Below are 27,731 nucleotides of genomic sequence, written 5' to 3'. Positions count from 1 at the left end.
GTCACTTACAGTGAGGACAAAGTTGATGATTGAGTGTAGTTGGTCTCAGCCATAATTCTCTACCATCAAATTCCTTGCCAAGCTTTCCAAAAGATATTTTAAATCCATCCATTGACATTGTTTTAGTTCTATGGTTTCATTCAGGGGTGCAAAATGTGATTTTCCAATTCTATTACCCATTCTTCATTTATCTGGAAATTTTCTATAAATATTTCACTCATATAATGGTTATTTACCATAAAATACAGTTTCTACAAGAAGGGCAGAATAAATACTCGATCTTTTCTCCTATATTCCAATTTCCAGAGTAATAAGTTGGAATCTTAACAAACCCCAAGTATAAATAATATTGTTTTTTAAGTATCAGTATGACCTCATGGATTTTTCTATACTTGATGTGTTTAAAATATAATTTACTATTATATTTTTGTGTGTTTAATGTGTTTATATATTTTATGTATTTAATCATTTGTAGTCATAATTCTCTGCCAGGATGGAAAAAGCTCCATCCTAGCCTAGGGAGTCCCCCTCAAATTGGAGCCAGTGTTCTCTGGACATTCACCCGCCTTTGGTAGCTTCTCTACTATCTAGCACAACGAGATACCCCAGACTCATCTTGTCCATCTCACGCTCAATACTTGGAAACTGCTGTTTCTGTAAGACATCCTGGTTCTTTCTAGTGGGAAAGGTAATGACCCATGGCCTGTATGCTAGGGGTGCTCATTGCTACTTCACTGTCTCTGCATTTGTAGGGGTGGGGCTGAGAAATATACTCTTGTTAAGAGGGGGAAAGTCCGGATTTTATACTAATACATCCAATTCAAATTTAAGGCTATAGGATTTTAATATAACCTTTTAATTTTATATGAATCTTCTCTTACATCAAAAATCTTGGTTCTGATGATGTTTTTCATCCTTCCCCCAACCTGACTTTCATCTTGAGAAGCTTCAGATGGACACGCAGGCAAGATTAGTACAGTGCGTACCCATACACCCTCCCTCTGGATCCACCAGTTGTAATCGCTTTGCAAATTTAATTTGCTTTGAGTGATTACAGAGGAAGTTGCCAGCTTTGTGACATTTCAGCCAGCTCTAAATATTTCAGCTCATACCTCCTAAGAACAGGCCATTCTTCTGCAAATGTCAGTTCAGGAAACCACACAGATGCAAATCTCGTAGATACTGCTCTGAGGAGGGGCACTGGTCATGGTGTGTTCAGATGACTTTGGCTTTTCCACTGGAAAACAGTCATGTCTTGCATCTTCAAAATATATGTTCTATACTCTGCATCAGATCAGATCAGATCAGACTAGATTATGTGATCTCAATCATTTTCAAGATTCTGAGGCTAGTCATCTTTCTTTTGGTGAGGAAATAGCACTTTTATGGTTACTTTTTTTTTAATTTAAACTTTTTCTTTTATATTGGAGTATAGCTAATTAACAATGTTGTGATAATTTCAGGTGGACAGCAAAGGAACACACCCATACATGTACATGTATCCATTCTCCCCCAAATGCTCCTCCCATCTAGGCTGGTGTGTAACACTGGGCAGAGTTCCATGTGCTATACAATACATCCTTGTTGGACATATAGCATTTATATATACCATTTTATATATAGCAGTGTGTACATGTCCATTCCATTATGGCTGCATTTAATTCTCCAAGAAATGTATCACTAACTGACAGAGGAATAGAGATTAAATGTTCTCATTATCTAATCAGTCTATGGTTATATTATGTTAAAAGATGCAGAAAAATATTGGAAAAAATTCAACATTGACTCATGATTGAAAAAAAGAAAGAAAGAACTCCTACCAAACAAGGAACTGGAGGAAACTTCCTTAACCTGATAAAGAGCACTTACAGAAGCCTACAGCACACTGCACACTTAATGGTCAAGCACTGAAACATTCCACGAGACGGCAATCAGATGAGCGTAACTGCTAGTCATTATCACTCCACATTGTACTTGAGGCACTAGCCAGGGGAAAAAGATAAGAAAGAAACAAACAAAAGGTAGAAGCGTTGGAAAGGAAGGAAAAAACCTGTCTCTATTTGCAGATATTATGATTATATGTAGGCAGTCTAAAAGGAATTAACAGGAAAGCTTAGCAAATTTGCTGTCCATGAGATCATATACAAAAAGAAAAAAAAGAATTTTACTTCTGCAATCAACAGGAAAAATAAAAATAAAAACACCTTATAGAAGAGCATAAAACATACCTGGTTACAAATCTAAAAAATAATGTACAATATCTCTATCTGTAAAGAATATAGTATTTTTTAAAGAGGCCCTAAATAAGTAGAAATGCTATGCTTAAGCATTGGAGGATTAATTATTTTTAAACTTTTAATTTTCCCCCAATTAAGCTGCAGTGCTAGCCCAAAACCATGAAAATCCCAGGAGATTCTTGCAGTGAAACTTGATGAGTTGATTCTAAAATTTTTGTGGCAATTCAAAGGACCAAGAATAGCTAAGGCAGTCTTAGCAAAGAAGGCAGGAGAACTTGCTTTACTGGTTTTGAGACTAATTATAGAGCCACTGTGATTAGACCAGATGGTGAGGATACAAACATACCAATGGAACAGGGCAGACGAATATACAAACAGAATAGCAGAAGATGCCCAAGGAGATCCATGCAGATGCTGAAAGTTGAACAACAGTGGCTCAGCATAACAGTGGAGGAAAATGGTCTCCTCCATGCTTGGTTCTGGCACAATTAAATATTCATAATGGAAAAAATAAACCTTTACCCTTAGTCACACCATACGCGCACATTAAAAATCACTGCCAGATGATTATAAACCTAGATGTAAAAGGAAAATCAATAAGCCCTCAGAAGACAACACTGAACACTCTTCATGCCTTTGGGCTAGAAAAAGATTTCTTAAGGCATCAAAGTACTAACGCTAAAGGAAAAAATATGACACGCTTAACCACCTTAAAATAATGTGGAAAATTCAGAGAGTGAAAAACTAAGGCACAAGGTGAGGGAAGATATTTGTCATGCTTACAGCTGACAAGGCTGCTATGTAGAATATATAAAAAACTACTCCAGATTACAGGGCCTCTCCTCCATCCAGCCTCCACACCCAGGAGACCAATCACTTAAAGGAGCCATGTCTGGGGCACCCCTGGTGGTCCAGTGGTTAAGAATCTGCCTTGCAATGCAAGAGACATGGGTTTAATCCCCAGCCCAGGAAGATCCCACATGCCTCAGGGCAACTGAGCCCCACATGCCACACTACTGAGCCTGTGCTCTAGAGCGTGGGATCCACAACTGCCGAAGCCCACGTTCCGGAAAGCCCGTGCTCATCCCCAAGGAAGCCACTACAACAAGAAGCCTGCACATGCAACAAAGAGCAGCCCCCGCTGCATAACGAAGACCCAGCACGGCCAAAATGAAGAAATAGGTCCTTACAAAGAAGGAGAAGCCATGTTTGATTCTGTGACTCTGGTTTGAAAGCCTCTGGGGCCCACCTGAACACAGATGGGGTCTCCTGCTGCCTCAGGCGTGATTAACCTGTGCTTCCCTACATCCCTGGCTCTTCTCCTGACCCCTCACCCAGGTCCCGGCATGCTTTGTGCCTTGACAGCCCTGCAGTGTTGGAGCTGATGGCCTGGGTTTGACAGAGTTGCTGCTCTGTCTGTTACCAATCATGTGACTTTAGCCAAGTTATTAAGCCAAAGAATGGGGGTAATGATTCTTCCTCCCCAAAGCGGAGCTGGGAAGACTAGAGTAAGAGTGAGAGCTCTGATTTTTTTTTTTTTTATCTGGACGTCTGGGCTTTCAGGGAGGCCTGGGGTGCTGCGATTCATGGAGTCCCAAAGAGTCGGACACGACTGAGTGACTGAACTGAACTGAACTGAACTGGGCTTCCAAGGGGATCCCCTGGTTGCTCAGAGTCTGCCTGCAATGCAGGAGACCAGGGTTCAGTCCCTGGGTGGGGTAAGATCCCCTGGAGAAGGAAATGGCGCCCTACTCCAGTATTTTTGCCTGGGAAATCCTATGGATGGAGGAGCCTGGCAGGCTACAGTCCATGGGGTCACAAAGAGTCGGACACAACTGAGCGGCTCGCCTACCTCCTGGGCTCTCATACTAACTCTGCTTCCCATGTGGTTTGTCCTTGCCATCTCTCATTTTGATAGAGGCAGAGTGAAGAGACAAATAGGTGATTAAATAGTTAATCCCACTAGGGGATTGCAAGCAGAAAAATATGGGAGACCCCTGTAAGTTAGTGATCACTCGAGAGAGATTTGCTTAACCCCAAAACCAAGCAGATTGCTTAGCAACCAAACCATGCAGCAGAGGCACGAGGCATGGCTCAAAACAGTAAAACAATGGTGGCATGAGACCCACATCTGCCCAGTGAGCTCCGTGAGTCAATGACCCCCAGACATGCTCTCTGCACACATAGTAGAACTAAGTTGTGGACCTAGCTTGACCAGGAAGGGACAAGAAAACTCCCCTGCTCAATCTGGAGGAGGAGCAATGTTGGAAGCATGATGTCCACCTAAGAAAGTCAAAGAAGTTCTCCCTCTCCCCACTTTTCCATTGCTTATAAAAGAAGCCAGTAAGTTTTGGGGTGGTGGCTGCATGGGCGCAGGAGGGCTGAGAGGAACTACTGGACATTTAAGGTCAGGTGGGGCGGCCGTGAGGAGGTACTCCTTGTACAAGGTAAGGAGCAGCAGCTGCACTTTGCTGGAGCAGCTGTGAAGAGATACCCCACGTCCAAGGTAAGAGAAATCCAAGTAAGATGGTAGGTGTTGCGAGAAGGCGTCAGAGGGCAGACACACTGAAACCATAATCACAGAAAACTAGTCAATCTAATCACACAGACCACAGCCTTGTCTAACTCTATGAAACTAAGACATACGCTGTGGGGCCACCCAAGACAGGAGTGTCATGGTGGAAAGGTCTGACAGAATGTGGTCCACCGGAGAAGGGAATGGAAAACCACCTCAGTATTCCTGCCTTGAGAACCCCATGCACAGTATGAAAAGGCAAAATGATAGGATACTGAAAAAGGAACTCCCCGGGTCGGTAGGTGCCCAATATGCTACTGGAGATAAGTGGAGAAATAATTCCAGAAAGAATGAAGGGATGGAGCCAAAGCAAAAATAATACCCAGTTGTGGATGTGACTGATGATAGAAGCAAGGTCCGATGCTGTAAAGAGCAATATTGCAGAGTGCTTGATGAACTATAGATGGAGGTTCATGACATTGTACAGAAGGCAGGGATCAAGACCATCCCCATGGAAAAGAAATGCAAAAAAGCAAAACAGCTCTCTGAGGAGGCCTTACAAATAGCTGTGAAAAGAAGAAAAGTGAAAAGCAAAGATATTCCCATTTGAATGCGGAGTTCCAAAGAAGAGCAAGGAGAGATAAGAAAGCCTTCCTCAGTGATCAATGCAAAGAAAGAGAGGAAAACAACAGAATGGGAAAGACTAGAGATCTCTTCAAGAAAATCACCCTACAAAAATCATGAAATGCAAACATTAAAGTATCCATACGCCATTGCCTAGACCACATCGGTACCTCTTTTGTCTACTGTCCCATTTTCCGATGGACACACACCACCAAATTTAAATCAGCCTTAATCCCAGTCGCATACTTCTTACCTGTCAGTAAATGCTCAGAATGTACATGCTGTACACTCTGTGCACCTTTGAAGGTGGCTAAGGAAGGTCAGTGGGGTCATTTCCCCTCCTGCTGCTTTTGAGTCTCTCCCACATCACCTGACCTTGATGAGGTTGTATTAATCCAATCAAGGTTAAGTATCACCTTTGATCTAACATCTTGCAGACACTTTCCAAAAAGAGAAATACCTTATAAATTCACTCATATATGGAACACTAAATACTAAGTAAAGGAGGGAATAAGCACAAAAAATTAAAGAGACAGCAAATGACACAAGAATAAACACACATTCACAGAACAGAGCAGCGGGGGTCCGAGGGTGGCAGTAAAAGAGGCCCACAGGGTGATAAAAGAAAAACCCGGTTTTTGGTGCTGGTCAGTTTTATGGCATGCCAGTGTTGAAATCTATTTTTATACAAATAAAACATATAGTATTGTAACCCAAAGATACCCTAGAAAAAGAAGTACTTAAAAACTACATTATCCATGCCTCAGTACATCCCTTGTGACTCAGCCGGTAAAGTGCTGCTTGCAATGCCAGAGATCTGGGTTCAATCCCTGGGTTGGGAAGATCCTCTGGAGATGGGAAAGGCTACCCACTCCAATATTCTGGCCTGGAGAATTCCACGGACTATACAGTCCATGGGGTCGCAAAGAGTTGGACACAGCTGAGTGACTTTCGCTCACTTCACTGAGAGACAAGGGGGTGATGACCCTCAGCCTGAGCAAGGGTAGATAAGTGCCTGGTTGGTCCGGGAGTTCTCGAACCACTCGTGGTGGCCTCTGCTAGCCCCTGTTGGTCCAGGAACAACAGTCCCTGACACTTGCCTGTAGCCCCCTGCTGAGATCCCCCTGACAGCCCCCTGCATTCTGGACTCCCAGGGTTCTGGAGGAAGAGCTGGCGAAGGGCACCTGAGGATGAGGGCTGAGCTGATTCTGGGGCTTCCTGTGGCTGTAGGCACTCCACAGGCTGACCACATTCTCCAAGCAGGGGACTGACACGGGGGCATTGTTAACGTGCATAAGTGGCCCCGGGGATCTGGGAGGCCCTGATTCTGTGTTTTTCATAAAGTCCTCCCATGCTCCTCTTTCCCCTCCATTACAAGATCTATCTTGAGTCAAAATAGTATTAAGAGGATCCTCAAGGCTTAGAGATAAAAACCACACACAAAATGTTTTCTATGGTAAAACTTTATTAAAATTCAAACTTTTTCATTAGTAAATGTTATAAAATTTGTGGGAGACAGTATATCAATCCTACCAAAATTATCATTCAAAAGCAAGGCGGCAACTGATTCCAACTAGTTTTTCATACCACGATGACATAATAGGGCTCCCCTAGTGGCTCAGTCTGTGAAGAATTTGCCTGCAATGCAGGAGACCTGGGTTCCATCCCTGGGTTGGGAAGATCCCCTGGAGGAGGGCATGACAACCCACTCCAGGATGCTTGCCTGGAGAATCCCCATGGACAGAGGAGCCTGGCGGACTGCAGTCCATGGGGTCCAAAAGAGTTACACACGACTGAGCAACTAAGTGTAGCATTCCATGATAACACAATCAAAGAATACATAATAACAAAATCAAAAATTTCCTGATGAGCATAAAAACAAAAGATCTTAATAAACTTCTAGCATATTACATTAAACAGCATGTAATTACATATACATATGAAATGGATCTTGACCTATTGCTGATTTGATTTAGGGCAGAAGGAAGGCCCTGCAGGGGCTGGGTGCAGGGCCTGCCTGACCAGGGTGTTGAATGTGACCAAATGATCTTTCTACATCTCTTGAGAGGACTGTGTAATTTTTCTAGTTTATTCTGAAAACACAGAAAGAAATATTTCAAAGCAAAGCTTTGTAGTAACATTTAATGACACTTGATAAGCACAGCCACGGGAATTTTCCCCACTGTGATTTATAGTGCAAGACTCCACAGAGACCACTAGACTTCTCTCAGGACAGGGCGCGGCTGACCTTCTGCAGAGCAGAGTCAGGCCCTTTAGGCAGGTTCCAAATGTTCAGATACAGATACTACCATCCAACACAGACACTACCATCATCAACTACTGATACTACCATCACTTCCTATCTACCCGGTGGTTAAAAGTCACTCCTATATTTGCCTCAATTACTGATAATAGATTTAGGTTGACAGCTTGACATTCTGTTGGATGAGTGCCATGGGACAGACTCGGATTCCATGAGGAGACAGGGCAGTGTGTGCAGCTGTGTGTCCCCAGGGTGGTCCAGTCCCACTGCTGTCTCGCCCACCAGGGTGGGGAGTCCTGCTTCACCGGGAACAGCCGCTCCCTCTAACACCCAGCCCACCCGCCAGAGTCACAGTCACGTCAGAGCACCGGGCCCTGGAGGACGAGTCTCAGTTGCCACTGGTGTCTTGCTCCCAGTCACTCTCTTCGGAGGAAGAAGACACCTGGAGGTCATCGTAGAGGACGCTCCGGGGCCCGGGGACAGCGTGTCCCTCGGGCTCTTGGTGGACGGACGGGCTCTGAGCAGGAGGGGCTGGCCGCTCCGCAGGCCACGGAGACGGGGGCGCCTTGTACCGGCAGCTCCAGCAGCCTTCGCCGTCTCTCAGGAAGAGCATTCTGAGAGGCTGGGCCGGGACGCCGACGATGGACAGGGGGTGGGCTGCGGAGACGGCGCGCACGCTCCTGGAAGGAGATCTGTCCGCTGGAGGCTGGAGGTCCAAGCGTTGCCCCTGGGCAGGTGTCTCCCTGGATACATGGGTGGCCACTCTCGGTCCACGTCCAGCTGTGCTGGGTGGAGGAGGGAGATTCAGGAAGGCCCCCAGATCTGCTGTCGGAGTGCTCTGCTGGGGGGTCTGGACGGGGCTGAGTCTAGGTTTCTTTGGGCGGTTCACACATGTCAGGGTGGGGCTCTGTGCATATCTCTTGCCTGGAGCCTTGATGCGGCCCTTGGAGGCCGGGGCCATATTCCTGCCGATGAGAGGCACTGCGGGGAGGCTGGATTTCACTTCATCTCTCCTCGTTGGTGACCCTCTTGGGTGATCTGGATCCTGGAAGGATTTCCTCTTGGATGTGTGGATAAGCAGCGGCATGTTTGGGTGCTGTAAGAGAAGACCACACAGAGAGGCCAGGTGTGAGAATCTCCTTCCCTCCAGAAAAAAACACCTCACAGGAATTAATTTTATATGATAACATCCTCAACATCAGGGTGCTCATGTGACCTTGATACATTTATACATCCAATGGCAAATGGAAATGTTCTAACAATGTCTCTTGTTAAGGAAGGGGAAGCAAGCTTTTTGTAGACCTTCTCCAGACTGTACACAGATTGGGGTTTTGCACGCGCCATGATGGCAAAATGAGTTTTCCTGTCCAGTTTTGGAGGATGAATCACAATTCACAGATTCCTGTTCTAACTTAAAGGATTCGACTATGGAAGCTGCTGATAAAATCACTTCCATGTCCCTGCCAGCTTCTCGCCAGACATGCGAGTAAGAATGCAAAGTCAAAGGCACCACGAAAAATGGCATCTGAAAAATAAATGATGACTTTGGTCAGGAAAGAACATGACCAGTTTCCTCCCACAGACGGGACTGAGGCCAGTGGATTAAAGAGGGGGCCCAGCAAAGACTGACCCTCAGGCAGAGGCTGGGCTCCGGCTCCTCCTTCCAGCTCTGCGGCTTCGGATTGCGGGGCCTCCTGGGAAATCGCTGCAGGAGCTTCCTCTGCTGCTCCTCTTTCCTGCAACACAAACATGTCAAGTGTCAGAAACCCAGTGTCCTTGTCACAGTTGGGATCAACGGTGTTGTGGCCCAGCCCCTTTCCTAGTTTGGGAGTGACACCAGACCTGAACCCCTCTGCCTTTGTGCAGACCCCCCCTGTCCTTCCCCAGCTCCAGAGACCCCTCCAGGGTCTCCTAGGAAGTCTTGTCTCTTCATCTCTATGGCTTTGGGGCTGGTCAGGTGCAAAGTTGTGTGTGTTCCCCACTCTCCTTCATGACTTCAGAGCCTAGTGTGAACCCGCAAGTGTGGCCCCTGAGCACGTGGCTCCTGTCTCTGTCTGCCCAGTTTCCCTGTCCCTTCTAGAGATGCCTCAGCACAGTGTCAACAAGGAGAGGAACTGTCTCCAGACTGCAGCCCAGACCGTGTGTCCCACCTCCCTGCCGCTCACCTCTGCCTTTCCTCCTCCTCTCTCTCAGCCGTGTTAGGGGTCCCTGGGGTCGGTGGGTCCTGCAGCTTCCACGCCAGGTTCTCCTTACCGAATCTGGACCCCAAGGGCAGGGGGACCAGAGCCTCTTGCCAGCGCTTCATGGGGCACCTGAGGCTCCTTGCTGTGTGCCCAAAGGCTCCACAGTCCTTACACTTCACCTGTGGGTGGAGGAGAACCAAGTCAGTGAGTCATCAGAAGCCACAGGCATGAGGCCAAAGGGAGTGCAAGGACGGATGGAGAGCATTGCATGCTGGTTCTGGAGAAAGGATTCGGTCCCTCAGGTGCCGGGATAGTTACAATATTGTGGCTCCCAAAGCCCTCGTCAGGAGCATCAGAGGAGGAGGGGCTGGCAGTCTAAGGTGAACAGTAAGAGCCCCATTGAAAGATCTGGATGAAGCCAGGGCAGACATAACCCTGAGGAGCCCCGATGGTCCCTCCCAGGCTCTGAGTGGCCCGATCTGCTGGAGAGGGAGGTCGAGCCAGCTATCTTTGGATGCGAATGCACTAGTGAGTTATGGACCCAGAATATTCCAGGTCTAAACCCTGTCTCCGCAGTCCATGCCACCCACAGATTCCCTGTGGGTCCAAGCCTCCACTCACCATAGAGTCTTTCTCCTGTGGTGGGGGAGCCGTCTGCCTCCCAGGTCCCGGGTTTTGCTTCCTCACTTTCTGGTCTTGAAAGAGTCGGAAGGCTCTCAGCCATCTGTAATGACCAGCCATCTTCCTCACCTACTGGAGGTTTTCCTCAATCTTAATTTTTGGATTTCCTCTGTGAAAAGAAAGAAAAAACTGTCAAATTGATGCAGAGACACTGAGACATCCCTGCCCTATCGCCCCTAAATGGGGATCACGACATCGTGACCAGGTTTCTGACCCTAAATGGGGATCATGACATCGCGACCAGGTTTCTGACAATTTGACTTCTCCTGCCCAGATCTTTCTCTTCACAGAAAGTAGAGAAGAACTAAAGAGCCTCTTGATGAAAGTGAAAGAAGAGAATGACAAAGTTGGCTTAAAACTCGACATTCAGAAAACTAAGATCATGGTAAGTGGATAGGGAAACAGTGACAGGCTTTATTTTTTGGGCTCCAAAATCACTGCAGATGGTGACTGCAGCCATGAAATGAAAAGACGCTTGTTCCTTGGAAGAAAAGCTATGACCAATTTAGACAGCATATTGAAAAGCAGAGACATTCCTTTGCTGACAAAGGTCCATCTAGTCAAGGCTATGGTTTTTCCAGTAGTCATGTATAGATGTGAGAGGTGGACTGTAAACAAAGGCAAATACCGAAGGATTGATGCTTTTGAACTGTGGTGTTGGAGAAGACTCTTGAGAGTCCCTTGGAGGGCAAGGAGATCCAACCAGTCCATCCTAAAGGAACTCAGTCCTGAATATTCACTGGAAGGACTGATGCTGAAGCTGAAACTCCCATACTTTGGGCACTGATGAGAAGAACTGACTCACTTGAAAAGACCCTGATGCTGGGAAAGATTGAAGGCAGGAGGAGAAGGGGATGACAGAGGATGAAATGGTTGGATGGCATCACCAACTCAATGGACATGAGCTTGAGTAAGCTCCCGGAGTTGGTGATGGACAGGGAAGCCTGGTGTGCTTCAGTCCATGGGGTCGCAAAGAGTCAGACATGACTGAGCGACTGAACTGAACTGAGGGAGGAAGCTTCAGGGTAGAAGGCAGGATAGTAACTGTGGTCAAATGTGTAGCAGCAGTGAGAGAGGAAAATCTGGGTGGTGAGCATGAATAAGGCTCAAAAAGCTGAAATGTGATCATGTACAAAAGGGCAGAGTCGCTGCAGTCAGCGTGACGCGAGGTAGCCAGCAGGAGCTTTCCCGCCAGAAGAATAAGAAAAGGCAGAGCAGCTTGGTTAAGGGAAAGCACTGAGCCGCTGGGGCGATTGTCCCCCAAGCAGAGGGACACGCAGATCACGCAGCAGAAGCTGAAAAAGGCAAAAGGGAAGGAGGAAGCCAAGTAGCTTTGGGGCTTCGTATGCAACCCTCTTGCCCTTGGCCTGTGCACCTGAAGCCAGTGCCCCCACGCTGGGGTTTCCTGCCACAGGGCTCCCGGGGCCAGGACCGATGGCGTTCCCTTTGCCCTGAGTCTGCAACGGGTCCCTTTTGTGCTTCCTTCCCCTCAGGTAGCCTCTCTCCCTTTCGGCCACTCCCAGAGGGTGAGGGGGTTATCCTTTCCTAGTCTTTTCTATTCCTGTGGGGTTCACCCCAAAGTTTTAAAATTAGCTTTGTAATTGCAAAAAAAAAAAAAAAAAAAAAGGTACAAATGAAACATCTAATATTAACATCAATGTTTACTCAATTTAAAAAATAAAATTAGAAATTTAAAGACACCTTACCCTCTTGCCTGGCCAAACCACTACATAAGTTTACTATGGACTTTTTTTCTGAAAGATACGCTGAACATCAGATTTAAAAAGCAAACCATCCTAAAATCCAGCTGTGCTCCTCCTCTCTGTAGGAGTTGATCAGAGAGGTGGGGGAGGAATGCCCTCACTGAGGGAGATGCAGCTTTGATGGTGGCTGAGGACCAGTCAAGAAGGAATGTCCCCTTCCCAGCTGACCTGAGGCTGCTCCAAGGTTGCATGAGTTGTCATCAGTTTCTTAGCCAAGTGACTTCATCTATTCCCTTTGGTCTAACCACATCTGAAGACATGTGAAGAGATAGAAATAATTCACAATTTCACTCATGTGTGGAACACAAAAGACAAACAAAAAGAAAACAAGGAAAAAGAATTTTAAAGAAGACAACGTTGACATGATAGCAAATACAAAGATACACAGACCTGAGTAAAGGGAATCAGAAGAGGAGCCTCAAACAAAATGGGGCAGCAAATACTAACAGAGGAAAACTGCAGATTTTGGTGCTGAGAAGGTGTGTGATTCACAGAAGCTGAAATGTATGGCGATGCACATAAAACGTCCCTAAAATTATAATGAGATAATACCAAAACTTAAAACAATTAAAATAAAATTCAAAAGAAATTAGAGAATCGATCCCAGGCTGCCTAAAGGCACATCACTACATGATGTTACTCTTGTCCCATTTCCCTGGGGGACTAGACAAGCACCAAATTTAAACCACACAACCTGAAATTCAGCTGTGAGCCTCTAGTCTGTCAGCAGATGCTCAGAATCATGAGTTCTGGACACTCGAGCTGAGGAGATGCAGCTTCCAGGGTGGCTGAGGAAGGTCAGAGGGGAAATGTCCCTTTCCCGCTGACCTGATACTCCCCTAAGGTCACATGACCTTGATGAGGTTTTCTTTCCTTTTTTTTTTTTTTTTTTTTTGATGAGGTTTTCTTAACCAATCAACGTTATGTAGGCTACAGTCCAGGGGGTCACAAGGAGTCAGACACAACTGAGCGACTGAACAGCAAAACTCACCCTGTATCTCTCAGTGTCTTGAAGACCCATTTAGAAAAGAGAAATACCTTGTGAATTCACTTCGATATGGAACACTAAACACAAATTTCAAAAGCAAATAAGTCAAAACAAAAAGAAAGGAAAGCAAATGACACAAAAGCGAACATTCTCAAAGAACAGAGCAGGACATGTCAGAGGATAGTGGCAAGGGGATGGCCGAGAAGTGAAACGGGTCCACAGGATGGTAACAAAAACACCCAAGTTGGGGGTGATCACCAATTTTATGATCAACTGGAACTGAAATACATTTTTTGTACACATAACGTTTAATCTAACAAATTCACTGAATCAGTTCAGTTCAGTTGCTCATTGGTGTCCAACTCTCTGTGACCCCATGAATCACAGCACCAGGCCAGGCCTCCATTTCCATCACCAACTCTCAGAGTTCACTCAAGCTCATGTCCATCGAGTTGGAATTGCCATCCAGCCATCTCATCCTCTGTCGTCCCCTTCTCCTCCTACCCCCAATTCCTCCCAGCATCAGGGTCTTTTCCAATGAGTCAACTCGTCGCATGAGGTGGTCAAAGTACTGGAGTTTCAGCTTCAGCATCAGTCCCTCCAGTGAACACCCAGGACTGATCTCCTTTAGGATGGACTGGTTGGATCTCCTTGCAATCCAAGGGACTCTCAAGAGTCTTCTCCAACACCACACTTCAAAAGCATCAATTCTTTGGCATTCAGCTTTCTTCACAGTCCAACTCTCACATCCATACATGACCACTGGAAAAACCCTAGCCTTGACTAGATGGACCTTTGTTGGCAAAGTAATATCTCTGCTTTTCAATATGCTATCTAGGTTGGTCCTAACTTTCCTCCAAGGAGTAAGCCTCTTTTAATTTTATGGCTGCAATCACCATCTGCAGTGATTTGGGAGTCCCCAAAAATAAAGTCTGCCACTGTTTCCACTGTTTCCCCATCTATTTCCCATGAAGTGATGGCACCAGATGCCATGATCTTCGTTTTCTGAATGTTGAGCTTTAAGCCAACTTTTTCACTCTCCACTTTCACTTTCATCAAGAGGCTTTTGAGTTCCTCTTCACTTTCTGCCATAAGGGTGGTGTCATCTGCATATCTGAGGTTATTGATATTTCCCCCAGCAATCTTGATTCCAGCTTGTGCTTCTTCCAGCCCAGCATTTCTCATGATGTACTCTGCATATAAGTTAAATAAACAGGGTGACAATATACAGCCTTGACGTACTCCTTTTCCTATTTGGAACCAGTCTGTTGTTCCATGTCCAGTTCTAACTGTTGCTTCCTGACCTGCATACAGGTTTCTCAAGAGGCAGGTCAGGTGGTCTGGTATTCCCATCTCTTTCAGAATTTTCCACAGTTTAACGTGATCCACACAGTCAAAGGCTTTGCAATAGTCAATAAAGCAGAAATAGATGTTTTTCTGGAACTCTCTTGCTTTTGCCATGATCCAGCAGATGTTGGCAATGTGATCTCTCGTTCCTCTGCCTTTTCTAAAACCAGCTTGAACATTTGGAATATCACAGTTCACGTAGTGCTGAACCCTGGCTTGGAGAATTTTGAGCATTACCAGTGTGTGAGATGAGTGCAGTGGTGTTTGAGCATTATTTGGGATTAACTTTCTTTGGGATTAGAATGAAAACTGAACTTGTCCAGTCCTGTGGTCACTGCTGAGTTTTCTAAATTTGCTGGCATATTGAGTGCAGCACTTTCACATCATCATCTTTCAGGATATGAAATAGCTCCACTGGAATTCCATCACTTCCACTAGCTTTGTTTGTAATGATGCTTTCTAAGGCCCACTTGACTTCCCATTCCAGGATGTCTGGCTCTAGATGAGTGATCACACCATTGGTGGCCGAGAGGAGCTACCCCACATCCAAGGAGTGGTGGCTGCGTGGGCACAGGAAGGCGAGACGAGCTACTCCACCTTCAAGGTCAGGAGGGGCAGCCGTGAGGAGATAACCCTCGTCCAAGGTAAGGAGCAGTGGCTGCGCTTTCTGGAGCCGCCGTGGAGACATATGCCACGTCCAAGGTAAGAGAAACCCAAGCAAGACGGTAGGTGTTGCGAGAGGGCATCAGACAGCAGACACTCGGAAACCACAATCACAGGAAATTAGCTAAACTGATCACATGGACTGCACCTTGTCTAAGTCAATGAAACTAAGCCATGCCGTGTGGGGCCGCCCAAGACGGGAGGCTCATGGTGGAGACGTCTGACAGAATGTGATCCACTGGAGAAGGGAATGGCAAACCACTTCAGTATTCTTGCCTTGAGAACCCTGTGAACAGTATGAAAAGGCAAAATGATAGGATACTGAAAGGGGAACTCCCCAGGTCGGTAGGTGCCCAATATGCTACTGGAGATCTGTGGAGAAATAACTCCACAAAGAATGAAGGGATGGAGCCAAAGCAAAAATAATACCCAGTTGTGGATGTGACTGGGGATAGAAGCAAGGTCCAATGCTGTAAGAGCAATACTGCATAGGAACCTGGAATGTCAGGTCCATGAATCAAGGCAAATTGGAAGTGGTCGAACAGGAGATGGCAAGGGTGAATGTCGACATTCTAGGAATCAGCGAACTAAAATGGACTGGAATGGGTGAATTTAACTCAGATGACCATTATATCTACTCCTGTGGGCAGGAATTCCTTAGAAGAAAAGGAGCAGCCATCGTGGTCAACAGAAGAGTCCAAAATGCAGTACTTGGATGCAATCTCAAAAAGGACAGAATGATCTCTGTTCGTTTCCAAGGCAAACCATTCAATATCACGGTAATCCAAGCCTATGCTCCAACCAGTAACGCTGACAAAGCTGAAGTTGAATGGTTCTATGAAGACTTACAAGACCTTTTAGAATAACACCCAAAACACATGTCCTTTTCATTATAGGGGACTGGAATGCAAAAGTAGGAAGTGAGGAAACACCTGGAGTAACAGGCAGGTTTGGCCTTGGAGTACGGAATAAAGCAGGGCAAAGGCTGATAGAGTTTTGCCAAGAGAATGCACTGGTCATAGCAGACACTCTCTTCCAACAACACAAGAGAAGACTCTACACATGGACATCACCAGCTGGTCAACACCGAAATCAGATTGATTATATTCTTTGCAGCCAAAGATGGAGAGACTCTTTACAGTCAGTAAAACAAGACCGCGAGCTGACTGTGGCTCAGATCATGAACTTCTTATTGCCAAATCAGACTTAAAGTGAAGAAAATGGGGAAAACCACTAGACCATTCAGGTATGACCTCAATCAAATCCCTTATGATTATACAGTGGAAGGGAGAAATAGATTTCAGGGACTAGATCTGATAGGCAGAGTGCCTGAGGAACTATGGATGGAGGTTCGTGACATTGTACAGGAGACAGGGATCAAGACCATCCCCATGGAAAAGAAATGCCAAAAAGCAAAATGGCTGTCGGAGGAGGCCTTCCAAATAGCTGTGAGAACAAGAGAAGCCAAAAGCAAAGGAGAAAAGGAAAGATATAAGCATCTGAATGCAGAGTTCCAGAGAATAGCAAGGAGAGATAAGAAAGCCTTCCTCAGTGATCACTGCAAAGAAAGAGAGGAAAATAACAGAATGGGAAAGACTAGAGAGCTCTTCAAGAAAATCACTCTACAAAAATCATGAAATGCAAACATTAAAATATCCATACCCCATCGCCTAGACCACATTGGTACCTCTTTTGTCTACTGTTTTCTTGGATGGACGCACACCACCAAATTTAAGTCAGCCTTAATCCCAGCTGCATACCTCTTAGCTGTCAGTAAATGCTCAGAATGTTGGTGCTGGACACTTCGTGCACCTTTGAAGGTGGCTAAGGAGGGGCAGTGGGGTCATTTCCCTTTCCTGCTGCCTTTGAGTCTGCTCCCACATCACCTGACCTTGATGAGGTTGTATTAATCCAATCAAGGTTAAGTATCACTTTTGATCTAACCACATTTTGCAGACACTTTCAGAAAAGAGAAATACCTTATAAATTCACTCATATATGGAACACTAAATACAAAGAAAAAGAGGGAATAACTACATAAGATTATTAACAGACAGCAAATGACACAAGAATAAACACACATTCACAGAACAGAGCAGCGGGTGTCAGAGGGTGGCAGTAAAAGAGGACCACAGGGCGGTAAAAGAAAAACCCAGTTTTTGGTGCTGGTCAGTTTTATGGCTTGCCAGAATTGAAATATATTTTTATACAAATAAAACAGGTACTATTGTAAGCCAAAGATACCCTAGAAAAAGAAGTACTTAAAAATTATATTATCCATGCCTCAGTGCATCCCTTGTGACTCATCGGGTAAAGAATCTGCCTGCAATGCAGGAGACCTGGGTTCAATCCCTGGATTGGGAAGATCCACTGGAGAAGAAAAAGGCTTCCCACTCCAATAGTCTGGCCTAGAGGATTCCACGGACTATACAGTCCATGGGGTCTCAAAGAGTCAGGCAGGACTGAAGGACACTCACAGTGCATGAAGCCTGTACCTGTGTACATATTTTATCTACGCCTTGTTTCTCTGGGGGATACACAGAACACCAAATAAAAACAAACAACCTGAAATCCAGCTGGATGACTCCCATCTGTCAGTAGATACTCAGAATGGTGGGAGCTGGACTCCGTCCACTGGAGGAGATGCAGCTTCAGAGGTGGCTGAGGGTCCGTGGTGAAATTTCCCTTTCTTAACTGACTTGTTACTGCTCCAAGGTCATGTGACCTTGTTAAGATTTTCCTGACTAATCCAAGTCATATATCAGCTTTGTTCCTTCCATGTCTGAAGACAGATTAAGAGAAGAGAAAACCTATTGACTACTCACATGTGAAGCAGGAAGAAACCAAGAAACAAAAAGAAATTAAGTGAAAAAAAATCAAGGAACAAAACAAATGACACTAGAACACATACACAGATACTCGGAACTGAGTGGTGGATGCAGCAGGGAATTGGCAGGTGGGAGGGCCCAAGGGTAACACAGTCATGGAGACTAAAGGAGAGAAGATAACGTGTTGGTGCTGAGCAGGTGCATGGTATGCAGGAGCTGAAATATATTGTTGTAAACCTAAAACTCATCTAATATTATAACAGAATACCTCAGAAAAATAAAAATGAAAATTTTTAAAAATTAAAGAATCTTCACCCCATTGTTTAAAGCCACATCACTACATATTTTGACTGCTGTTCCATTTCTTTGGGGGTTTAGCTGAACACCACATATATTTCAACCCAACCTGAAATCCAGGTGCACTCCTCCTATCTGTCAGTAGAATCTCAGAAAAATGGGTGCTGAACAAACTTCACTGGACGACATGAAGCTACTCAGGAGGCTGAGGATGTGTCCATGGGGAAAGTTGTCTTTGCAAACTGACCTTCATGCTACTCCAAGGTCACATGACCTTGTTGAGCCATTTGTACCCAAGGAATGAAATGCATGACAATAGACAGACAAGACAATTGGTTGCCCTTTACCCTTGCTCAGTTTTACCACCTGGCTGTCCCCAGAATTCCTCGTGGAGATTTTGAAAGCTAATGATGGAGTTTCCCTGGTAGTTCAGTGGATAGGACTCCACCTGCCAGTGCAGGAGACATGGGTTCGATCCCTGGTGTGGGGAGATCACACATGCTACAGAGCAACTAAGCCCATGTGCCACTATTGAGCCTGCGTTCTAGTGCCCAGGAGACACAACTACTGAGTCCATGCACCATAGAGCCTGTGCTCTGCAGTAAGAGAAGCGATTGCAAGGAGAAGCCTGCACAGTGCAACCAGAGAGTGGCCCTGGCTCACTGCAACTAGAGAAAAAGCCCTCATAGCAAAAATACCCAGCATAGCTAAAATTAAATAAATAAGTAAAAAAAAAAAGAAAGAAAGAAAAGTAGTGAGGTATCAGTACCATCCTTGTGTGTGTTTCTGTGCGTGGACTCGGGCCTTCTTGGGGAATTGTGCTGCTTTGGCAGGAACACACCTCATCTGAGTGGATATCCAGGAAGACTCTCCCTGGAGATATGTGTTCAGTATGGATGTGTGTCAGAGGATAACTTTCCAAGTCCTACAGAGGAGAGGGGAGATTTGCTTTGTGATGACATTCATTTCTTTCTTTGGAAAAGGACATTGCACTAATTCTTTTAAAAACGTCTTGTGTGATGGCTGATAGTTTTAGGTATTTTATATTCTTGCAGATTTATCCCATGAGCTTATGTGAAGGTAACAAGACTGGGTTTCTGTTGAGACTGCTGTGTGCATAATTCAGGAATCAGCTGAGTAAGATAAAGAGTACAATCATGGAAGGAACTCTCCATCCACTTGGCTCAGTTCAGAGATTTGGGGACAAAATAACAAAGATTTCTGAGGTCTGGGAGGGCAGAGATCAGATGTCTGTCTCTTGAGCCCCAGGTGGTTTCCATCCGCAGACATAGGTTGAAGGGCCTCAAATAATGTAAGACCAGATGTCTCTGAGACTCCCCGCAGGACCTTGCCTGAGCACGTCGTGACATTCTGGGAAACCTGGCCAGTGGAGCTGAAGATCAGAGCTGTGTCACCCCCAGGGCCTGAAGGGGTAGATAGGGTGGGGAGATGTTGAAATCAGTGGAGCTGAGGTGTGTGGAAAGAGCAGTGGAGAAAGGGTGATTCAGAGAATGGGGCTGAGTCTCTGCCCACATTCCCAGAGTGCAGACCTGCGTCCCTCTGTTTACAGGGGCCCAAAGAAACCAGACTTCCCAGGTGGCACAACTGATAAAGAACCCACCTGCCAATGCAGGAGACATAAACAGACATGAATTTGATCCCTGAGTTGGGAAGATCCCCTGACGGAAGTCATGGGAACCCACTCCAGTATTCTTGCCTAGAGAATCCTATGGACAGAAGAGCCTGGAAGGCTCTGGTCCATGGGATCAAAAAGAGCTGGACACGACTGAAGCGACTAGCATGCCCACAGGCAAAGCAACCAGACAGCAACACTGAGCTCCTTTAGCCACAAACGATTGTGTGAATATTTACAACTATTATTGTACACACAAATTTTAACTTCTTACAGAATTTTACATCCACGTTGCCAGGTCTCTTCATTTTCCATTTCATGCCACGTTTTCATGAATAGGTCTTTCCCCAAATCACAATCTACTCAGGTGTTTGCTGTTGTTCAACTGCTAGGTTGTGACTAACTCTGCAACCCCATGGATTGTACCCCATGGCTCTTTTTTCCATGGGGTTCTCTAGGCAGGAATACTGGAGTGGGTTGCCATTTCCTTCTCCAGGGGATCTCCTGGACCCAGGGATCAAACCCACGTCTCCTGCATTGCAGGTGAATTTTTTTTTTTATACCACTGAGACACCAGGGAGACAGGATTGTATGTTACAGGATTTTTTTATGGGCTTGCACAAAGAATTTTTAGGGGTTTGCCCTTCTACACAAAGAATCTGCCTGTAATGCAGACCTGGGTTTGATCCCTGGGTTAGGAAGATCCTCTGAAGAAGGGAATGGCAACCCACTCCACTATTCTTGCCTGCAGAATTCCATAGACAGAGGAGCCTGGTGGGCTACAGTCCATGGGGGTCACAAAGAGTCTGACACAACTGAGCGACTAACACTACACCTCCTACACAGGATTTTTTTTTTTCCTGATATGAAATCTAACTGTAACTCCACTGTGATTTTAGGATTGCTGCATCCTCAGTGTGATAAGTTTGTGCTGACTGAGAAATAAGTGATCACCGAAGACTTCCCTTCCTTCATGACACTGACGGTATGTTGTATAGTCTGAGTACATGTGGACAAGAGGGGTAGCTCTATGGAGAGAGAATTTCTCAGAACCTTCTGTGAATCACTTCTCTAGAATAAATTGTTCAGAAGTATGCTTTGGTGCTGCTCAACACATTTTAGTATTTCTCAAAGGTCTTCATCTTTGTTCTTGTTTTAGCGCTTATTTTTTTCACGGAATTTCTTGTGCACATCAAGCCTGGGGCTTGGCTGAATGTTTGTTGACAGTTATCAAAGTCCTAGTGGTTCTCCACATGGAGTTGGCTCATGTTGAACAATAATTATGAAAGAAAAACTAGGCATTCTTATCCTCTGCTCACATCCTCTAGGGTCTTTAAGAGTTGGGAGTTGTTGCTGAAAACACCCATATTATATTTAGAGGGAGTTCTGCTAAGTTACCTGAGGTCGGGCCAGTGACTAAAGGCTTTGCCACAGAGATAGCGCACATATGGATCCATGTCCACAGGTGATTCCTGTCTGGACCAGGGAGTGTGATGCCTGAAGGAGCCTCCACATTGATTACAGACAGTTACTTTAGTGAGTGTGAATTTGGTGAGTTTAAATGCTAATGCTATGGCTGCTGTTCCTCCCACATTCCTCATGTGTGGAATGTGGAAGGAACAGCATGTCACCTCAGGTGAGAAAGTCTACTGAGGGCCTTCCTGCTTTGCTCTCTGGTGCTGGGTTCCCTCGTGTCGTCTAAGGGAAGAGCAGTGACTAAAGCATTTCCCACAGAGCTGACACTCATAGGGTTGCTCACCCGTGTGTGTTCTTTCATGCCTTCTCAGGTTTGCATATTGACTGAAGGTGCTCCCACACTGCTCACATTTATAGGGTTTCTCTCCTGTGTGGGTCCTTTTGTGCCGAGTCAATTCAGAACTCTGACTGAAGGCCTTCCCCCACACAAGACAAATGTGAGGTTTCTCTCCAGCATGAATTCTCTTGTGCTGACTAAGGCCAGAGCTTTGGCTAAAGACTCCCACACTGACAACATTCATAGTGCTTCTCTTTGGGATTGATTGTCTCATGTTTTCTAAGGTAAGAGATTTGATGAAAACTTTTCTCACACAGATGACATTCATAGGGCTTCTCTCCTGTGTGTTTTCTCATGTTCCAGGTAGGAACTTTGAAGAGTTTCCCACACACGTGACATTCGAATCGCGTCTCTCCCGTGTGGACCCGGTTGTGGTTTCTCAGAAAATAGCCATTTCCACAGAGACTGCATTTGTATGGTTTCTCTCCCGTGTGAATCATCCTGTGTCATCTGAGGCTAAAGTAATTATTAAAGAGTTTTCTACATAGAGGACATTCACATGATTTTCCTCTAGTGTGAATAGGACCCTGTGCATTAAGAAATGATCCTTGACTACATGATTTTCCACACTGTTTGCTGACATGTTTCCTTCTTAAGTGAATTGATGAATGTTGAGGTGAAGATCTAGAAGCTAATTCATCTCTCAAATTAGCGCATCCAGCAGGATCCCCTTGCTGGTGAGAAACCTGTTTTGGGAAAGGAGATATGAGGCTGTTACTGGTTTGCCCATGTCCAGGCAGACACTCATTCTTCTACATGTTCACCCTAGAGCATCAGCCAGGAATAGTCTCCTGGTAAAATGTCTCCCATGTTAGTTGCAAACATGTTGTGTTACTCCCCTTCAGGCACAAACATTCTCTTTTATAGTTTCCAAACCCCAGATATCAGATTAATTTTGAAAACGTCAGTGTGTTCTAAAGACTAGGAGATGAACAATGTTTGTGATATTGACTTTTTTCCTTACATTAGCTTTAAGCTCATATTCACTTAACCAATTTCAGACTATCCAAAAATTTGCTCTGAAAGCTTTATCTCAACTTACACACAGGCAACTGTGCTCAATTACCAACTTATCACACTGCTGGGTCTTTCATTTGGATGACTGAGGTTCCCACCCCTGAAACTTACTACTGACATAGTAGAGGATATGTGATTTCTGTAGACACTTTGCATGAATATAATTTCTTGTTGTTTAAGGGATCGTTCACTGCCTAAAGAATGGAAAAAATATAGATTTTAGAATGGCATTAGGGAAATAAAATGTAGACAACCACCAAGGTCATGTGAGTATGTTTCAAATATTGGCACTCAGTTGGAGAAACTGTGTATAGCAAGGAAATACTCAATGTAGTATTTGAAAGAAATATTTTAAAAGTCATTGTCTATTAGAAAAGAAAAACAGGATTAAAATATAACGACGTAATGTGGTCAGGAGACATTGGGTCAGAAAATGGTGGAAAAAACATGAAATGGCAGGATCAGGACAAGAATCACTATGTGAAAATTTAAGTTCGATAACTCCATAAGAACCCTTTCCTTAAAGAAGAGAAAATGGCAGGAAGTAATATGAATTGTGATGATAGGGACCCAGAATGATGACAACATGAGGAATATGCCCCAGTGTCCTCACTTCCACTTTGGAATATATCCCTGCCTTCATCAGACTTTCATCTGGTGTCTCCAAGGACTTAACACACCCGCTGAAACTGTTTTGCCCTGAAGCCCAGGCCCCTGACGCTTACCTGGACTCCGACCTTGGAGGCCTCCTGCTGCTTCAGTCCACAGCTGTTCCTTGTTCCAGCTATGAAATCACATCTGATTTGCTAATAGCAAATTTGCTGATAGCCTGTTTAATTAAAAAAAAAAACGTGGATTTTGAGTGTGGGCTAATTACCCTTTGCTGTGCTCAAGTCATGGGTAAGGCAGTGAAGAAAATAAAGAGATAATTGAAGGTCGGTGCAGGTAACATCTTCACTGGACAGAACAGTGAAGGTCCTTCAGCAGACCAGGAGGAAACCCAGAGCAGCAGCAAGAACAGTGAGGCTGTCTAAGGCTGATGCCCGTGCACCAGTTCAGAGAGAGGCCACAGAATCCTCAGTCTTTTCCAAGTGGGAAAGATCAAAAGACTCTACCGTGGGCTGAATATTCCTGTCAAACAGGATCCAGTAGTGATTCACCTTACAGGAAGAATCGAAATTATGGCATATACAGGACTCTGGTGTTAGGCCTTCATGAAGTGATTGGAACAAAATAATTATTTTTTTAAAATATTTGATCCTTTTATTTATGCATTAAAATGTCCATTGAATCCCCAGTCCTGTTCTGAACTTTGAGACTAAGTATCAATAAAGATATGAAACCTGGCCAAGATAACCTTTCAGTGTGGTAATGAAAAGTGCCATGAAAAGGAATGTCTTCCTTTAAGTAATTATGAGGACTAGCAGAGAATCAGGAAGCAGCTGGAGTGGGACACAGGGAAGCTGTTCTAAATGCTTGTTCAGTGAGTGAATGAACGGAATGGACACAGGTGCAGGCACCTCCCTGTTGACAGACTCACCTACAGAGACCAGGTGGGTGACAGTTTCCAGCATCACATTTCTGAACAGGTTTTTCTGGGACTTGTCTAGCAGGCTCCACTCTTCTGGGTGAAGTTGACTGCTACATCTTTAATGTCATCAAGTCTTAAAAAACTATGGATGTTCTGGTTTAGACAGAGCAGCCCTATTGCTGTCCAGAGTGGGCGGCTGAGCTGAGGAAGGATGGGGACTGGGTGCAGCTTCAGGAGGAAGCATCACTGCTCACCAGGGGCTCCATGTTCAATAGATCAGTCACCGCAAGCCATTCTCAGGATTTCACTCGCAGCCAATCAAGCACTAGGCAGGCCAACCTGAGGATGGAGAAGCCACGAGACCCCAGTCCTGTGCTTCCAGACCACCTGAATTCAAGCCCCCAACCTTCACCTGGGCGTAGCCTCAGCCCAGCACTTGGAAACCGGTGGTACATCCAGGGAATACTATGCAGCTTCTTCTCTCCCAGATCCCATGTGTAGAGCTAGAGCTGTGGTTGCTAACACAGAAAGTCAGAGTCTGCAAATAAGAATGTGCTAACCACTGACTTTGTGTTCATCAGCCCGTGGCACCCAGAATTGCTCAGTGTCCTCCCGGGTTCCCACCCTTGGGGACCCTGACTCTCGCCAGAGTGGATGGTGGTTTACTGCTGTAGGTAAACACTCTGGAAGCCCCCAGATCACCTCCTGCCTTATGCACCCACAGTGCTTCTCCAACAGCCCTGGCAGTCCTCTGGAAATACACTGCCTTCCAGCTCTCCCTCAGCCCTGAGGTTAGTTCTGTCCCCCACGCACATGAATATCAGTCACCTAAGGACCTATTTTAGATGGAGTTGAATAGAGGACTTATTCCATTTGGAGAAACCATAGCACCTATCCGGCCAGCCTCGTCTTTAACATCCTCTGAACCAGAAGGTAGCCAGCATCCAGGAGTCACAGTGTTACTGTCATAGACTGTTGCAGTTCTCTAGATCAAGGATGTTAAAAAATATGGGAAAACTGAGGTTTATGAAGAAATTGCTTTATTTGCCAATTTACAAATGACACCCAGAGATTCCAAGAACTTCAATATGACAGAGTTACACTAGAGGAAGGATCAGCTGTCATCTAATTTTGCTCAGTCAGTGTCCTGTGATCAAATTCCTTTAGGGTAACAAAGGTCTCCCTGGTTTTACCTGTAATATGACCTCTAACATTAACAATCAGAAGAAGCTCCCTGTAATCTCTCTTCATGTTTATCACCCAGTTTGGAAGGAACCTCTCCATATATCCACAGTCGATCCCTTCATCACATCCCCTTTGTCTTGAAACAGAAATCTCCCTAAAGATATTTACTCTCAGGCTCCTGCTCTCTAGTCCTCCCTTCACAATCAAAGTGAAAGCTTAGGGATCATTTCCTATCAGAAATGAATTCCTGGATCCATGCCTCTGCTAACTGTGGAGAGGAATCAATCGTCTAGGACAAAGTACAGACCCCAAAATCCACTCAAGAGTGATTGAATCACTGATTGGATTATCTGTGGGATGGACTGTCCGTGACTAAATCGACTGCTTGCTAAGTCACTTTAGTCGTGTCCAACTCTGCAACCCCATGGATCATGAGGGGCTGTCCAGGAAAACCGATCAAGATTTGCCTTTCATTTTGACTTAAAGACAATTTCAGAATGAAGTGACATGTTCTTTTTCACTGTTAGAATTTTCCTTCTACTGATAAGAGGAACAGGTAAATTCCTATGATATCGAAGGAAGCCCCAGTCATATGCAAAAGGGCAGTCACACCAGTGGACACATTTCAAGAGACCTTCCATCTTGAAATAATTATTTCAACATAAAAATCTATCTCAAGTCACATAAGAAATGAAAATCGCTTGATGAAGCCCATAAAAAGAGAGTAATTCAGAGAGGCAGAAAATGAAGTATTTAGAAACAAATCAGTAAAAACATCAGATGGAGATCAACAGCCAGTAGAACTGTCCAAGATGAAGGGCATGCTCTATACCAGCGCTGTATGATACAGAAACTGCTGTGCCACACGTGTATCATGACAAGAGACTTGAAATCTGGATGGCACTACCAACGATGTGAAAGTTAGCTATTCGGTTGCATGAATTTAAATATTCCAGCCACATGGGGCTGTATTGGAGAGCACATGGCTAGGATCTTCGGTTAGGCAGATGAAATAATTAAATAGATTTAAGACAGCAGTGTTGGAGCTGAAAAAAAGGGATGTGACCAGTCAAAGGTTGGAAATGAGAGTGGCAAAGAAAATGTTGACACAGTATGAGTCAGAGACCATAAGAGGCTGCTTTGACACCAGTGTCTAGAGACAGATAAGACATAACATTTAAGGGAAAGAAACACACTCCTATCTAAGTTTGGAGGACTCACCAAAACCCCAAATTGCAGGAGCTGGTGAAGCCAAGTAGAATCTGAGGACTCCACAGCAAGCAGCTGATTTCTCTTTCTTCAAGGTCCCAAGCAGTCCAGCTTCTTCTCTGAACAAATACATCCCTCTGCCTGTATGACTTCCTTTTATACCTGAATAACAGCCTATAATCCAATCTAGGCGATGGTTCACCTTATTGGGAACCCTCTTCAATTCGATTAGGTTTTCCAAACTAATAGGAAAGTATAACCCTCAGGCATGTTGAAGAGCAAGGATGTAATGACATTGTCCAGGGGCAGTGAGAAGATCCATCATTTCCTTCTTCATCCAGAAATATTTTGAGTGCATTTTCTGCACCAGGAACCAACTATGTCTTCAAAACAAGCAGGACAACAGACACACTGGGATTCTGGGGAAATGAAGCTGGGATTCTCTGGGAGAAATTAAAAATAAAATGCAAGATGAAGGACTATGAACACTTGAAAGATAAATAACGAGGTGACCATATAAGACTTACTGCTGGACTGCAGAGCATGACTCATTAAAGCACTGGCCACACAGGGCCTTCAAGAACGTGTTAACAATTTATTAACTGTGCACAGAAAATGGGAAGACAATTTTATACTCTATTTCTTGGTTAGTGGGGAAATCAACAAAAAATTTTCCTACATAGTTAACTATTGTAATTTATTTTACTTCCATGCCATGCACAGTTGATTTCCATATTGGAGTAGAAATATTACCGGTGTGGCAATGGTTCTTTAAGCTAAAAGTTCCTGGTTCCCAAATGGATAAAATTAAACCAGAGGACATAGCAGGTATTTCATTTTATCTGAGGACATTTTGCTTATACCTCATATAATGCCTGGGAATCCTATTATTTCATGCATTTCAATTCCATCTCCCATGTTCATTAAAGAAATTTCATCTGAAGCTAGTATATT

General features: G+C 44.8%; 1 protein-coding gene across 1 annotated transcript; it reads right to left on the bottom strand.

The window, feature by feature from the left end:
- Positions 1-8,027: 8,027 nt before the first annotated feature.
- On the bottom strand, positions 8,028-23,663 carry LOC112578700 (putative protein FAM90A24P). The gene is made up of 5 exons (XM_025263434.2): positions 23,578-23,663; positions 10,444-10,612; positions 9,805-10,001; positions 9,270-9,375; positions 8,028-8,735 (listed from the first exon to the last, which is right to left on the bottom strand). Exons 2-5 carry the CDS (start codon positions 10,561-10,563, stop codon positions 8,028-8,030), a joined length of 1,131 nt encoding a protein of 376 aa, XP_025119219.2. The 5' UTR covers positions 10,564-10,612; positions 23,578-23,663.
- Between the last annotated feature and the right edge of the window lie 4,068 nt (positions 23,664-27,731).

The sequence above is a fragment of the Bubalus bubalis genome, chromosome 1, assembly GCF_019923935.1.
Source record: "Bubalus bubalis isolate 160015118507 breed Murrah chromosome 1, NDDB_SH_1, whole genome shotgun sequence".
Classification (NCBI taxonomy): Eukaryota; Metazoa; Chordata; class Mammalia; order Artiodactyla; family Bovidae; genus Bubalus; species Bubalus bubalis.
Note: the sequence above shows the minus strand (reverse complement) of the source record. Positions and strands in the feature narration are given on the sequence as shown.

Excerpts from the sequence above, each read along its gene's own strand:
- LOC112578700 (XM_025263434.2), bottom strand. The coding sequence starts at position 10,563 with ATGGCTGGTCATTACAGATGGCTGAGAGCCTTCCGACTCTTTCAAGAC. Across the intron at positions 10,002-10,443 it reads CACAGGAGAAAGACTCTATG|GTGAAGTGTAAGGACTGTGG; the intron begins GTGAGTGGAGGC and ends CTCCACCCACAG. Across the intron at positions 9,376-9,804 it reads GAGGAGGAGGAAAGGCAGAG|GAAAGAGGAGCAGCAGAGGA; the intron begins GTGAGCGGCAGG and ends TTTGTGTTGCAG.